Source organism: Protopterus annectens, chromosome 14.part0 (genome assembly GCF_019279795.1).
Source record: "Protopterus annectens isolate FY-2018-M chromosome 14.part0, PAN1.0, whole genome shotgun sequence".
Taxonomy (NCBI): domain Eukaryota; kingdom Metazoa; phylum Chordata; order Ceratodontiformes; family Protopteridae; genus Protopterus; species Protopterus annectens.
Window position 1 is genome coordinate 1,020,907,342 of NC_056748.1, and position 16,939 is coordinate 1,020,924,280.

General features: G+C 39.9%; 1 protein-coding gene across 3 annotated transcripts in view; it reads right to left on the reverse strand.

Moving 5' to 3' along the window:
- PYROXD2 (pyridine nucleotide-disulphide oxidoreductase domain 2) overlaps positions 1 to 16,939 on the reverse strand; it is a 374,632-nt gene that overhangs the window by 324,755 nt on the left and 32,938 nt on the right. For 2 of the 3 annotated variants that reach the window (XM_044056825.1, XM_044056823.1), the window contains exon 2: positions 1,286 to 1,305. The exons of the other annotated variant lie outside the window; for it this stretch is intronic. In XM_044056825.1, coding sequence (XP_043912760.1) covers positions 1,286 to 1,305 — 20 coding nt within the window. The remainder of the gene's footprint in view (positions 1 to 1,285; positions 1,306 to 16,939) is intronic. 3 annotated transcript variants of the gene reach the window in all.

A 16,939-nucleotide genomic window follows, 5' to 3' on the forward strand; every position in this document is an offset into this window, starting at 1 on the left:
TAGAGGACAGATTATACATATATATATATATATATATATATATATATATATATATATATATATATATATATAGTTTATTGTGGCCAGTCAACCATTGTTTTGGAGGTTACAAAGCAGAATATCTTGAGAAAACTCACATGGACATAGGGAGAACATGAAATCTCTGCAGGCAGAGTGGGTAAAGGCAATGATTGAGCCTTGGACTACAAACTGTGATGTGGAGAGCTTTTCCAGTCATTATGCTGCCCACATATGGTTCCTATAGGTTAGCCTGTATTATATGTTAGATCTCATAAGCTGCATTCATTCCATTCTTTAATTGCCAAGAATATAATTTCCAATATAAAAAATTCAACTGCAATACAAAAGATGTTGTTTATTTGAGCTCATGTATTTATTGTCCTGCCTTTTATGTAGGTAGAACAGAAAGACCCCTGAAAAACAGAATTTACGAGCATATGTATGCAATTGAAAAAATGAATTTGAATAACGCCCTAGCTAGGCATATTAATTCTTGCCCGAACCATGAATTTAAATTATTAGTTATTGAAAAGATGGTTGATAATATTAGAGCTGGGCCAATCGACTTGAAATTGGATGAAAAAGAATTGATTTTGCAACTAAAACTGAATGCCATGACTCCCCCAGGCTTGAATGATTCTTTGTCTATTAGAAGCATTCTGAAATTGAAGGATTTGACCAGATGAAAAATATGAATTTTTTATATATATATATATATATATATATATGTTATATATATGCTTATATTTATATTGTCTTCTACATTTAATGATGGCTTTATATTTATAATGTCTAAGAAGTTTAGTGTTTTATGTTTTTAATGTTTGATCCTTTGATATTTAAGGTTCCTAACTATGTATGGGCTTAATAGCAAGGAAATGTGTAGTGTTTAGCCCTTTAAGTGGAGGCTTGGTATTTAATTATTGTGTGATGTCATGATTTGTAAATTTATTTAAGGTTTGCATTTTACTTTTTGAATTGTCTGAAGAAGTTTGCTCATTTAGTAAACGAAAGCGCGTACTTTATTTTTGGACTCATTGTGGTTTTGTTGCTCTATTTTTAACAGTTTTCAGTTTTCGTCATTTGGTTTAGTTTGATAATTTCTAATATAGTCATGCAGCTCTGAATTGTCTCACGCAGTGCTTTGTTAGTATAATTTTAATTCATTATTTGGTAAGAAAGACTAACAGGTAAGGTTTATATTTGTTTTACAGCTCCAGAATGTGACTGACATCAATCAAAATGTAAGAAAATATGTACTTACTGCTACAAGTCCATTGTGACCTAAAGAATGGAAGAAGGAAAAACTATTTTAATTGTCATGGATTCTAACAGTAAGATAATAAAAATTAAGTCATTTTCTCAGTCACATCTGAATTACAATATATACTACAATGATTGTACCAACAGGACATCTTGTGAGGCTGTACTTATGTTTGAGATATACTTGCATTCACTAATAAAATTGGTCTAATATACTAGTGTTTGCAAAATGATACAGATAGTCAAGCAAAAGTCATCAACAAAAATAAAGTAGTACATTGGCTGATTATTATTATTATTAATGTTGTATTGTAATGGTATCACTGAAAGATAGAAAAAGTAAACAAAAAAAATAGGAAAGGAAAACTGTAGAAGCATAATCTTCTTCTGCCTGCTGCTGTAGAGGTTTTGCTTCTCATGCATTGTGACCAAATGGAGTTTGGGAAGCATCCACAACATCAGAGGGCCAGTGGTGGTGGTTGTTGAAGGCTTGCTGTGTCATCATAGGAAGACTGAGTGTGTGAGGAGCCTTTGTCACAGTAATCTTGAATGGCTTCTTGTATCAGACCCAGATTCTACTTTGACCTACATGTCTGTACAGGTATGCCAGTTCTCAGAGATAAGAGTAAAACAAAAAGGTAAAACTCTCTCAGCATTGCATGCCAGTCATGACATGCAAGTGCCACTAAAGCACACTGATAGGAATACCCATTGTATCTGAATGATGATAGCAGATATAATATAAGGCTCAGGGGACAGTGTAAGCACAGCTCTGTTAGAATGTATAAAAAATATGCTGATATACATAAAAAAACATAAGGCTAGTCAAATTAAAAACATTTCCAATGCATATCTTGCTTTAGTGACCATTTCGAAGAAGTTAACCAGATTTAGGAGACATGGTCTTTCCTTCACCAAAATAAACTGGATGGGGTCTAGGGTTTGTAGGTTCCCAATGTTGTTGTTTATGAGTTCCATGATGATGTGCTCCATGGCCTTGCAGACGAGACTCATCAGGCTGATAGGGCGGTAATTCCCGGGTTCAGTGGTTGCACCTCCTTTATGGAGTGGGATGACTGTTGTCATGCGCCACTCTGTGAGCACATAGGCTGAGGTGAGGCTGTGGTTAAACATGGTATTAAGGTGAGGGATTCATTCATTTTGGAGCTCATGTAGCATGCAGCCTGGGATGCTGTCTGGTCCCATGGATGCTGTGTTTCTTGCCTTGGAGAGTGCTGTTTTCACCTGGGTGTCTGTGATTTTAGGGGCAGCGCAATCTTCTTGTATGGATATGAGTCCTTTGGGGGGAGACGGTGGGGTGAAGTTTGCACTGAACCTATCTGCCAATATATTGGTGATATCAGTTGGTTCCATGACTTTTGAACCATTATGCTGTAGCTCGGAGCGGATCTGAGAGTTGCTATTAAGGTTTTTGACATAGCTAAAAAATGCTTTGTGATTGTCTTTGGTGTCACGATTTTTCTTTCAAAGCTCGCCTTAGAGTTTTTTATGAGGGTTCTTAGCTTTTTGCTAAGGTTAGTCAGGGAGCCCCTCCATTCCTGGGTTTTTACTTCTTTTTGCAGTAATTTCTTCCTTCTATTATAGAGCTTATTTATGGTCTGGGTTCACAAGACTGATTACCTCTTTTTGGAGGAGTGGGTCTTGGGCTTGTTTGGGATAGCATGGTCCATGCACTCATGTAGAGTGCTTTTGTGTCGGATATAGCAGATTCAGTCATATTGACATTCTGCGTGGGAGTAACAAAGTTTGCCACCTCTGTCTTGAGTAGCATAAAGTTCACTTTGGAGAAGTTTTTCACCATGGTTTCTTTTGGGATGGAGGATGGGGGTGGTATGTGGATATCTAGGGTGATGGGTTTATGGTCTGATCTGACCAATGAGGAATTTACCACAGGTGTGGAGCATTTGTCCCCCATGTTGGTGATGACCAGGTCAAGTATATTTTTACCTCTTGTGGGGGTGTTTACAGGCTGGTCCAGAGCACTGGAGTTAATGTATTCCAGGAAGCGCTGAGCAAAGGTATTAGTACTTTTGTAGTTTTCCCAATTGATATTTGGGTAATTGAAATCACCTAGTATAAGGGCATTTGGTTGGACTCTCATGTTTTCCAATACCTTGAGGAAAGTGAAGTGAGTGTCCTGGGGCAGTGAAGGTGATTTGTAGCAAGCTACAATCTGTATTGCAGTTTTGCCCACTGTCAGTTGCACTTGGATGATCTCCGAGACATCATACTTTGCAACTAGTCTGGAGGTGTGGTTATCCTTGATGAATATGGATACTCCTCCTCCATTTGTATTTCGGTCTCAGGTTTGCGGCCAAAATGTGTAGTATGAGTTGTAGCCTGGGATCGCTGAGATGCTCTCTTGAGCCTTGAACAAGGTCTCAGTTACTGCACAAATATCAATGTTCTCCATGTTGAGGAGTGCCTCAAGAGAGTGCATTTTGAGGTTTAAACTCCTAGCATTTAGCAGCATGACCCTCAGTTTATTGTCGCTAGTACTTGTTATGGTGGTGGATTTGTTTTTTGAGCCTTGCCTAAAAAAGGCACTATGGGGGTGACAAGAGCCTATGCCAGTATCCTGAATCCCAGTGGTGACAAATGCAAGACATCTCTGGTGAAGCATCGAGGCTTGTAGAGCATGTCATCCCGGACAGAGAGATACTCTATCCCCTTTGAATGACACCAAAACGTAGCCAATTGTTGAAATTTAGCATTTTTTTCCTTGTACTGTGGTATCATACTTGGTAATGGTAAGATGCTACTCAGGGCTAGGGTCATACATGCCTTGATTACATAATCAGAAAGCACTTCTATGTCCCTTTTCATGTAGTCCAGGGAGGTACGTCTCAGGTCATTCACACCAACATGGACAATGACAAAGTCATATTTGTACTTGTTGTGGAGTGACCTGAGTGCGTTGGTAATGTGACAGATCCTGGCTCCCGACAAGCAAGTGACAGTAACCTTCTCCTTATCCAGCCTGGTGAGAGGGACATCGGTGTGCCTGACTATGGAGTCACTTATTACAAGTGTGTTAGGTATGGTGTTTTGCCTTAAGGGCTGTGGTTGTGCGGCACACTGGTTTTTGTGGTTATGTGATGATTGCGGTGTGTTTGTGGGTGTAGGTTGCTTGCATGTCTGCTTTGGAGGTCTCTGTTATTTCCGCAGATTTTTATTTAGAGCCTCCGAATATGTCTTTTTGTAACTATGTGTGGGGTTAGAAGTTGCAGGTATGATGGGTCTATGTGTAGTAAGTGGTGTGCTGCAGGTTGGTACCTTTTCCTCTTGACTGTCAATTCCAGTCGTGACTGGAGAGAGTTTTGCCTCAAGTTTAGCTAAGTAAGTGCATCTCTCACAGATTTTGGTGTCTTGTGGTAGGTGGAGAGGGTTGTCTGTGTACATGAGGCAGTTGTGACATTGCCTCAGGATTCCCAAATTCATCAGGTGCACAGGAGAACACACTGGGAGCTGGTTCATGGACATGCCTGAACGGGTTAAGGAACTTATTCTTGTTTGCCTGGTGGGGAGAGTAATTTGACTGTTCTCTACAGACGTCATGGAAGAAGGGACAGCAACCAATGCAGGACCCAAGACTTTGTTAATCAGGCTGACTGAGGGCAACCTGCCAGGAGATTACCCAAATGTAATGACTGCAACAGTGAAACATGAAGAACATCTGTTAGGGATCGAGTACTATAGCTTATTTAGTGCTTCTGACTCTTTCTGCGCCAAGTGCTAGTCTAAAAGCACTGATTTCAGTGCTAAATCTGGAAGAACTGGCTAGTACCAAGGGAAAAACTGAAGAACAGACTCAGTGGAGCCGGGGATACTTTAACCCTAGCTAACCACCGCTGCACGGTGCACAAAACCACACAAATGCGGGTTTTATATCAGAAAGATTAAAGAGAGAGAAATTAGTCCAAAATGGCCAATAAAACTACAGTTTCTGGGCAGAAACCACTCCTCCAAGGACAGGTAGGCTGTTCAGAGCTCCCCACTCTCACTGGTGAACTAAGAAACTTCCTTTTTGTCCAAGTAAGATATGGCTAACACAGAAGCTTAAACACAGTCCGGGTATCAGCACATATCTGAAACTGGACTTTTTTAGCTTAGTAAGGTGGGAAAATAGCAAGATTTTTTTTTTGTTTTGTTTTTCAGGAAGACAGTAGAAACAGGTGAAAAAAACAACTTTTACAGTGTAGTAATGGCTGCCACACATGAGTGGGAAGCCAGGGGCAATTAAAAAATACAATTTACAGCAAAAACAACTTATTTAAAGTGCAGGCACAAATAAATGCAAATTTCAGTATAAAATGAGTGTTCTGAGAAGCAATAAATGCCAGAAAAAGAGCGTTTAGGCAGAAATAGCAATAAGCAAACAAGGAAAAAACACAAAATGGTACTTAAACACTCCAAAGTCTCTCCTTTTGTCTCTCTGGTGTTATAGGTCTCTGCAGGACACCTGGGCAGGATCTGCTGAGCTTATACAGATGCAAAATCTGCACAAATGCAGGTTTTATATCAGAAAGATTAAAGAGGTAGAAATTAGCTCTGGGCAGAAACCACTCCTCCAAGGACAGGTAGGCTGTTCAGAGCTCCCCACTCTCACTGGTGAACAAAGAAACTTCCTTTTTGCCCAAGTAAGGTATGGCCAACACAGAAGCTTAAAACACAGTCCAGATATCAGCAGGTTTCTGAAACTGGGCTTTTCTAGCTTAGTAAGGCGGGGAAATAGCAAGTTTTTTTTGTTTTTTTTCAGGAAGACAGTAGAAACAGGTGAAAAAAACAACTTTTACCATGCAGTAATGGCTGTTTCACCTGAGTGGGAAGCCAGGGACAATTAAAAAATACAGTTTACAGCAGAAATTACTTATTTAAAGTGCAGGCACAAATAAATGCAATTTTCAGTATAAAATGAGCATTCTGAAAAGCAATAAAGGCTAGAAAATGAGCATTTAGGCGGAAATAACAATAAGCAAACAAGAAAAAAAAACACAAAATGGTACTTAAACACTCCAAAGTCTCTCCTTTTGTCTCTCTGGCATTGTAGGTCTCTACAGGATACCTGGGCAGGATCTGCTGAGCTTATACAGATGCAAAAACTGCGCAAATGCAGGTTTTATATCAGAAAGATTAAAGAGCTAGAAATTACCCCAAAATAGACAATAAAACTACAGTTTTTGGGCAGAAACCACTCCTCCAAGGACAGGTAGGCTGTTCAGAGCTCCCCACTCATATTATTTTTGGGGCAACTGATGAATTAAGCTAGGGTTCTCAGTGGTCTGCTGGATCACATGCTATCAATGAATCTGTGACTATGGAATAGTGAGATAAATGGCCATAAAAATGTAAATACCATACTGTGTCTACAGAAAAATGTAACCATCTCACAGTCAGTGAAATGGGAACTATTAAAAGGATACTCAGAATTAGGCGTCTCCCATAACACAGCAGAGTTATGGGATGGGCAGAATGGGTGGGTTTAATGTGAAACATTTTGCGGTATGCAGTCTGACTAGAGAAATTATGAGTATAGTTTATGTTAGGAAGAGTACACCAGGTTAAAGGTACATACATAATTACTTGGCAGTCAGTCTACAGACCATTACACACATAGGCAACAAACCATACTCAATGTGCCCTCCAGCCTCGAAGAGGACAACACAAGATAGACCAGAGGAGAATTTCAGGTTGAATATCCAAATATCTGTGTTCATCTTGAAGATGACAAAGGTGCTACTCTGCTTCACATGTAGTAGAAAACTGTTCCAGAGCTGGCACATAATTTTTGATATGAAACTATCACAGCAAAATGTCTTCTTTACCTGCTGATGAAGGCTTAGATCCCTTAATTGGGTATTTGAGGAACTACCTTTTCTGAGAAAACAGAAGGGCAAGGATGTCAGGTCTTTCATGGCGCAAGATGCAAAATACTGATCACCATACAGGAGTCTACAAGAAGCCAAATACAGGCAGAGGAATGTCAGTCTGTCCAGATAACTGAGCTTCTAGAAGACATTGATGTTTATAGTTAGAAATCTCTGAGGTCTTTTAAGAGGAGTTTTTTGTTTCAACAAATATATGCAAACATGAGCATGCATCTTATCTTAAATAAAAAGAGGGTCTATATTATCTTATCAAAGAGGCATTACAGTGAATGCCTCTTCATCGACCCCTAAAGAATGAACCGCCAGTTCCGTGAAAGGCCGATTCAGCAAATGTTTTCCTTAGGGAAGAAAATCACTGATCTGGCCAGAAATGAAACATCGCTACAAACACATAAAAGTGTTGGGCTTCGCCCCCCACACCCCCTAACTAAATATACCAACTCCGAGATCACACTACAGTGGGGAAAGGGGCAAATTCACACTGATGGCCAAATGATTTTTTCCTATCACTGAATTGGCCATTCACAGAACTGGCAGTTTGTTCTTTACAGGTCGATGAAGAGGCATTCGATGTAATGCCTCTTTGATAAGATAATATAGACCCATAAAAAGAATGCATCTGTACTAGCAGAAATATGTCTCAACCTGCAAGCTCAAGAAATCTGAACAAAGTCAAAACTAATTGGGGGTACAAATGCCCAAAAATAGGGACAATATGCAAATATTGCTCTTATAAACTTAGAAAGTTAATACGCTAAAAGGTTTTGTGTTAGAATGCATTTTCTGAAGGATATTTGTTATGAGTTAGTGACATGACATCAATTCTCAGTGATTTGCCAGAAAACCACAAATTTTATGAGGGACAGACTAATAATAAGAAGCAAAAATCTGGGAATTCTTTGAAAATCTGGACTGTTGAGGGGTATGCTAGCAGCTGAAATCAATTATATAATGACAAGGAAGATTAAATGAATGTTGTGGTTCTTGAGAGAAGGCAAAACCAGGGTTGGCAGTAGCATTGGGCTTGGTTTTACCCGTTCTACATCAGTTGATATTAAATTATAATATTTTTCAGAACCAACAAAGTGTTTATTGGAATACGTTATTAAACTTGTCTCATCTATGTTCAAGTAACAACTCAGTCAAATAGAAACCAGAATACGGCCAAAGGATATCTGAAATTAACAAGTCTAAATAACAAAGATATTTAACAGACAGTACTTTGAGCATGACAAAAAAAAAATTTGATTTACTTAGGCTGTATGTACACAAGCATCAGAAGTTAAAGGAAAGTGCTCACTGGGAAGTATACAATGACTATTGACACAGAAGGCCAAACTGATGTGTCATAAAAGGATAATAAATTGGGCACACCTATAGAGATTACAGTGCTTTAAACAATCTGTGGAAGGATAAAGTAGGGAGTGGATACTGCTGTTTAAAAAAATAACTTTCTGGAGAAGTACATACTGGTGACATGACCACTTGTCTAACTATCTGATGGTGGATATTAAAACAGTTAAATCTAGCTACATTGCCATACTACAGACCACCATTTGCTCCAGTTTCAGAATTAGAAACTGTGACTGACTTTTCTTTCACACATATCTCAGTTAGCTGATAGACAGTAGTTGATGTCAGCCTTCCAGACATGATGTTGAACAATGATCCTGTAAGGTTAAAACATAGTCTAACTTCTCTACAACGTGTGCTGAAAGATATAACATTGGGTCAATGTATAGGCCTTCCTCCTATAAGCACCTCTGTATTGCTTTCTGCCTTTTCTGAGCTGGGTACAGAAGGAATACAGGTAAAAGATTCTGCCCTATTATCAGGTAGCAGTCATGCACAGATATACATTAATCTTGGCTCTGAGCAGTCACAGGAAAATAAGGGATCTGTGATTTAATGATGTACTCTGAATCCATGGAAAATACGCACTCAGGTCAATCCACAACAAGTACAAATATAACTCTGTCATTGTTTACGTTGGTGTGAATGACCTAAGATGTACCGCCCTGAACTACATGAAAAGAGACATGGAGGAGCTCCCGGATCTTGTAGCCCAGGCAGGTATGACGCTAGCCCTGAGTAGCATCCTGCCATCGCCCAGAATGATACCACAGTACAAGGCCAAAATTATTGACTTCAGCAATTGGCTAAGCTTCTGGTGTCATTCTAAGGGGATCCAGTATCTGTCTGCCTGGGATGACATGGTCGACAGGCCACGATATTTTGCCAGAGACAGCCTGCACCTGTCACCCCTGGAATTCTGGATACAGGCTAAGGCTCTTGCCACTGCTATAGTGCCTTTTTTAGGCAAGGTTCAAATGCTAAATTCACCACCGTAACAGGTACAAGCAAGCAAACTCTGAGGGTAATACTACTCAATGCTAGAAGTCTAAGCATCAAAATGCACTCACTCGAGGCACTCCTTAAAATGGAGAACATCAACATCGGTGCAGTGACAGAGACCTGGCTCAAGGCTCCAGAGAGCACCCCTGCATTACCAGGCTATAATTCATACCACACCTTTCAGCCACCTAACCTGGACCGAAACACTAAAGGCGGAGTCGTGTCCATATTCATTAAGGATAACCACACCTCCAGGCTAGCTGCTCAACATAATGCATCTGGAATTATCCAAGTGCAACTAACACTGGACAAGACTGCAATCCAGGTTGTAGCTTGTTACAGATCCCCCACCATGCCCCAGGATTTCCACTCTTCATTTCTTAAGATACTGGAAAATATTAAGGTACAACCCAATACCTTAATTATGGGTGATTTCAACTACCCCACCATCAAGTGGGAAAACTACTCATGTACCAACTCATTCACTCAGTGTTTTCTAGAATTCATAAATTCCAATGCCTTGGATCAGCTTGTCCACACCCTCACCAGGGGCAGCAACATCCTGGACCTGGTCTTTACCTATATGGGTAACTGGTGTTCCACGCCAGAGGTCAACTCCTCACTGGTCAGATGCGACCACAAACTAATCACCCTAGACATCCATATCCCACCCCCACCCCATTAAGAAAACCACCGTCAAAAACTACTCCAAAGCTAACTTCATGCTTCTTAAGACAGAAGTGGCAAACTTCATGACACCTATGCAGATGGAAAATAAAGGTACTACAGCTGAATCTTACACAAATGCACTGTATAAGCACATACACGAGTGCATGGATCATGCCATCCTCAAAAGAGCCAAGATGCTATCCTACAAAAAAAGGAAGCCAATCTCGTGGTCCCCTGCCATAAACAAACTCTACAACAGGAGGAAGAAGCTGTTACAAAAAAGTGTAAAATCCCAAGATTGAAGGAACTCCCTGGTCAGCCTCAGCAAGAAGCTGAGATCCCTCATAAAATCCTCCAAAGCCAGTTATGAAAAGAAAATTGCCACTGATTCCAAAGACAACCACAAAGCATTCTACAGCTATGTCAAGAATATTAATGGCAGCACTCAGATCTGGTCTCAACTACAGCACAATGGCACTAAATATCCAGAACCAACCGATATTGCCAACATCCTGGCAGATAGGTTTAGTGCTAACTTTACCCCCCTCACCCTCCAAAGAACCCATCTTAATACCGGAAGAATGCAAAGCCCCTGTAATCACAGATGAACAAGTAAAGACCGCAGTCTCCAAAGCCAAGAACACAGCATCTGTGGGACCAGACAACATCCCAGGCTGGGTACTGCATGAACTACAGAACGAACTGGCACCCCACCTAAGTACCATGTTCAGTCACAGCCTCACCACAGGCTATGTGCCTACTGAATGGTGCCCAGTGACAGTTATCCCACTCCACAAAGGGGGTGCCACTATGGAACCCAGAAACTACTGCCCCATTAGCCTGACGAGCCTGGTCTGCAAGGCCATGGAACGTATAATCTTGAAGCTTATAAACAAAGACATGGGTAACCTACAAACCCTGGAACCCACTCAGTTTGAGTTTGTAAAAGGTAGATCATATCTACTAAACCTGACCGACTTCTTTGAAGCAGTCACTAGAGCCGTAGACAAGGGAAAGGTAGTGCACACAGCCTATCTTGACATCGCCAAGGCTTTCAATACCATCCCCCACTCTGAAATTATAGATAAACTCACTAAACTGGGCATAAATCCCTATGTGACAAGATGGGTGGCCAACTGGCTCACTGACAGAACCCACACTGTAAAAGTAGCAGACTCCAAGTCCGACTTCAGACCAGTAATGAGTGGAGTACCACAGGGTTCAGTCCTGGGTCCTCTCCTGTTCGGCATCTACTTTTCTGAAGTGCAGGCCAACACAGAAGATCTTTGGCTAACAAAGTTTGCAGATGACTGCAAACTGGGAACCATAATAGAATGACCTAATGATGTAGACATTCTACAAAAGGGCCTCACAGAAACAGATGCTTGGTGTCAAAGTCATGGCCTCAAGCTCAATGCCAAGAAGTACATTGTCATCCCCTTTGGGAAAAACTCAGTACCCATGAACTACCACATAGGCGGTAGCTCACTAAACACTGAAAGTGTGATGAGACCTCGGGACACAGGTGGACAGTAGTCTCTCGTTTGATAACCACATCACCACAGTAGTCAGGAAACCCTATTATGTGGCACACCTCATTACAAAAGGGTTCTCCTCTAGAAAAAAGGAGGTCATTGTTCCTCTCTACTCATCCCTCATTAGAGCCATTATAAAGTACAATGCCCCGTTTAGCATGTTTCTCACAAGACACCTACAACAATTGGAAAGGCCATAGAAGTACCTCATTAAGAGGATTACTGGCCTCAAACAGATGCCATACGCAGACCGTCTCAAAAAACTTCAGCAAATCGCCTACTCAGAGGTGATCTTTGCCTAACATGCAAAGCTATGTCAAACCCAGAGCTGTCAGACATGCTACATTTAAAGAAATCCCAATCTCTCTGAACCACAAGCTCCAGGGACCTAAACCTTGTCACCACAATAAACAGAACATGATGGAGGGATAGATTTCCTGTCTCAGAGACTTCCCATACTCTGGAACAAACTACCCATTCATGTCAAGCAAAGCTCCTCATTGGCCCTCTTTAAGAAAAACCTTGACAACTGGATGGGAAATAGAAATTCACCCAGGAATCACTTCTGTGGCACTGCTTGACAGGGGCACAAGAATATACTTTTCTTGGGTGGCGAAAGCCAGGGAACCTTTTTGGCTAGGCTTATATAAGCCCCAGGGCTGATTACTAAAACATTTTAAAGAATAAATCAGAGCTACCTGGCCTAAGTATAGAGGATACATAAAATAAATTAATGAAAATTAGAAATGAAAGCAAAATGATCACATCAAGTAAAAGGACAGATAGCAGGCCAGATTCTACCTCAAGGGCTATAAAAGGCAAAATCAGTGAGGAAAAATAATATGCCTTATAAAATCTGAAGATAATAACGAAAATTACCCAGTACCTAATGCCTATGTATAGAAGTCAAAAAAAGATAAACACAGCTGTTGCCAGCTCACCCATCCAAGAAGGTATGGAAGTTGCACGGGCTCATTGTATGGTCCTGATATCACCCCACACAACCTGTTTTTGCTGGGTACAGTGCAGTGCATAATTGCTTATAAGTGCACTTATTCTATTCTGTAACACTGCAGGAAACATTTAAGCTTCAGTATGTGTGTATGTATATGTGGGCGGCCATGGTGATGCAGTGGTTAGCATTGCCGCCTCACAGCAAGAGGTTCTCCGGTTCGATCCTCGGCTGGGGTGCCTTCTGTGCGGAGTCTGCATGTCCTCCCTGTGGTCGCGTGGGTTTCCTCTGGGTGCTCCGGTTTCCTCCCACATCCCAAAGACATGCTGCAGGTGGATTGGACACTCTACATTGGCCCTAGGTGTGCGTGTGAGTGTGCCTTCTGTGGAAGGTTGGGCACCAGGCTGGCAACTCGACACCGTAAAACTCCACTGCCATTCAATGTGCGGACAAGGTGATCCGCTGTGGCGACCCCTAACTGGGAAAAGCCGAAAGAAGAAGAAGAAGAAGAAGAATGTGTGTATATATATGTATATGTATATATATATATATATATATATATATTAAATATATATATATATATATATAGAGAGAGAGAGAGAGATCGACATTTTGGTATGTCTTCTTTTAAGCTGCTCTCTTGAGGTGTGGTGGCTTGGGTTGTGATATACTTTATATTACTATAGTTCCTGAAAATGGATAACGGAGGTGATAACCAATTGTTATTTTTGTCAGTACCATCTTACTGCATAATTGCAAGTTGCTTTTGTATATCTTAGCGTCATATTTGTTTTGTCTTCTGTTAGCAGATTATCATGTTTACTGATTCATGCTTAAAAAAACATTTTTGCTATGTGTTGTAAGCCTATTAATTTATCAAGATGGTTGCCATCTACTGAACAATGTACTTCACTGGACAAGGGTGACCCATTTGTGGCATGATTCACTTATAACCTGAAACACCTATTTCAGCACTCTTTACCTCTCTCTTTTACATTTTGCCATTGTTTTCATTGTCAACATACTATTTTTATATATTTTTACTATGTGTGCAAACATTTCATTTCTCTGGCTTTGCATTATCAATCTTGGATAATTTAGAAATATATAAAATTCTCTGAGTTGTTTTACTACCATTTTCAAGCTTCTCTCTAGCCTTCCTTGCAAATTATTTTATGGCTTTTTCTACCTTTGTCTCTTTAACACAGTTAGTTCCATGTTATACCAACCATAGGTTGTTCCCTTGTTCTTTCTAGCCCTGTTACCCACCTCTGCATTTACTTCTTTGGTGCATCCTGCTCATTTTCATGGTTCTTCCTACTTCAGGCCTTACTTGTACTTTGCTCTGCTAGCTATCCTTCTCTTCCTAATTTTGTAATTTCTCATATTGGCTTCTTTGCTCCTTTTACATTTTCCCCTGTCACTGCTGAGAAAGCACCTTCCACCTGCTCTAGCAGAACACACGAGTTTTCCCGTTACTCTTCCATTCACTATACTGAACTATTTGCTTCCCGCTATCTTGTCTGTACTTTATTTTAATAACTTTCTAAATGACATTTTCCTGTACTTGTCTCTCAAACATTATTATCTTTACAATTACCCTTGTATTTCTTTCCAGGCTGCAGCCCTTGCCTAGACACTAGATGAGGGCTTAGACTTGATGTGGGTGTATCGCTAGTCTACAGGTTTACTGGCTGTGCACTGCTATCACTGGTGCACCATTCTGTGTTTCCTTTCCAACTCTCCCTTAAAGACATCCTTCTTTACTTCCTCTTCCTTATTTAGATCCTTTCTTACTTCCTGTTCACCTATAGTCTTCATTAAGTCAATCATTCCTTTCTTCCTTTATCTTATTTAGATCCTTTCTTACTTCCTGTCCTTCACCTATAGCCTTCATTATGTCCAGCATTCCTTACTTCCTTTATCTTATTTAGATCCTTTATTACTTCCTGTCCTTCACCTATAGTCTTCATTATCTCCATCATTCCTTTCTTCCTCTTCCTTATCTATTACATTCCTTACCTGCTTTCCTTACCTACATTGTTTCTTAACTTTTTTCCCCTAATCTACATCCTTCCTCATCTCCTCTTCTTACCAGCATCCTTTCTTACCTCTCTTTACATTTTTCTTTGCTTTTCTCCACACCCTTACCACAATAATTATTTACTTCCTCTGCCTTGCTGAAACCCTTCCCTTACAGTCATAGGTTAGTACTAGGCTAGCTGCCCTCATGGTCTGTTTTAAGTCTGTCTAATTTGCCTTTTTGAAAGGCTATGAACCCAGCTTCCCCTTCACTGAAAACATCAGCATTAACCTGCTGTGCTAACTGATGAGTTGCATTCTCTTTGGTTCAAACCCTACACCTCACACATTAGGAATTAACTCCATGCTCACAGATGTATCAAAGCTTCCCTGACTGGCTTTTTCCTGTACTTATCTACACTTTGCATCTGGCATTTCTTACAGTTTAACAACTTCAAGTGTTTTGGATTTCTAATACCGTCACAGGAATGAACTCCACTGCTAAGTAAGGTTATGATTAGAGTTCATGAAATTAGCATTATTTCAGTCTTTGATGTTAGCCAAGAGTGCTCATCTCAGCACTGACAATGTGCTCAAAATTGCCTCATTATGTAATTCATATGGGGTTACATGTACCAGTAGTATATTTAAGTATAATTGTAAATTCCCTTTTTATTAGGTTCATAGGTTAGTACTAAGCTAAGTGCCCTTGCGAGCCATTTTAAGCCTAAACAATTATCCCTTGTGAGATTCAAACCCTGCACCTTGTGTTTGTAAGGCAAACACCTTAACCATTAGGCCACTATCCCAACCCTGTTGACCTGGTGCATTTGCTACTATTGAAACTCTCTGGGTATCATTCCTCCATATTGCTCTTGTTTCTGCCTTCAAATCCTGGTATTTTATGACTTTTTTTCTCTTTCTACATAAGACAGCTGTAATCAGTAGGTGTAGCAATTTCAGTGACCAGTGCTACTTTTGTCTTCTTTTCATGGGTTCCTATATCCAGCTTTTCCACATCTATTTTTGAACTGCTGTTAATGGATGACCCCATGTAATATCATCTTCATCATTCTCTAGAATGCTCAATGGTTCATATTTCCAGTGCTTCTCAGCTACTTCTATATCATAGGGTTTGCAAAACCCCCAATGCAGAAGTCTTATTTTTTGCAGACACCATTATTGAATTATCACTTGTGACATAGGCACATTTACATTCGTACAAAAGTAATCGTACTATATTAACATAACAATCATTATACTCCACATATATTGCTATGCCACATTATTGTACCTTTTAATATACAGGCCCTCTGCCATGAGAGTATCACACCCAGCAACTAGATGTACAATTGTTTCCATTTGTTTTTACAGAACCTGCATTTGTCTGTTTCTCCACTGGTTTTCAATGTACTTTGTAAAGCAACCTGTACATAGTCCATTATCCTGGTATACCATCATTAGCCTTTCATCTTTTGGCTTCAGTTCACCTCTCCTTACCATTCATGCATCAAATCTTGATCAGCGTAAGGTTTTTCCAGGAGATCTCTGTACATGCCACTATATTTGAGGATTTGTTTGATCTCATTTGATCCTTTTCTTTATATTTTTTTTTTAATTTTTGGCACATTCAGTTGCTGTCTGAATTGTATTTCTGGTATGATTTCCATCCCCACTTGATATCAAAATACTTGCTAAAACAAGAAAAGAGATCATCTTAGACATCTTCATATGATAAAACTCTCACTATGTTTGGATCTGATGAGGTCAGCAGATGATGTATAATTCCACAATTGCAGATCTATACATGTAATCAATTTCAAGGAGGTCCATAACTCCTTCAGAGTCTACCTTGCTATACAAAGATATTTATATATATATCACTTGATAAAAATGAAGCATTTTTCTAGTTTTCATGTCCATTTGCTCCAAAATATTTGGAGTCGGTTATTCTCCCTAAAACTGTAAACTAGAATAGGAAGAAAAAATTAATTTATAGCTTGGACTTTACTCCTAGATGTCAAGGCAGTTTTTGCTACTAATTTTAGTCTTCTGAAGTATTCCTTACTTATCTTTATTGCTGCTTGTTTGTTTGTGTTTTATTGTAGATCCTTCATCTATTCCAAAATATGTATATACTCTCTCCTGCTCAAGTTCCTTTATATCACATTTTTGTCCCAGGTTGATTTTTTCTTGGTGCTGTAGCTTTCATT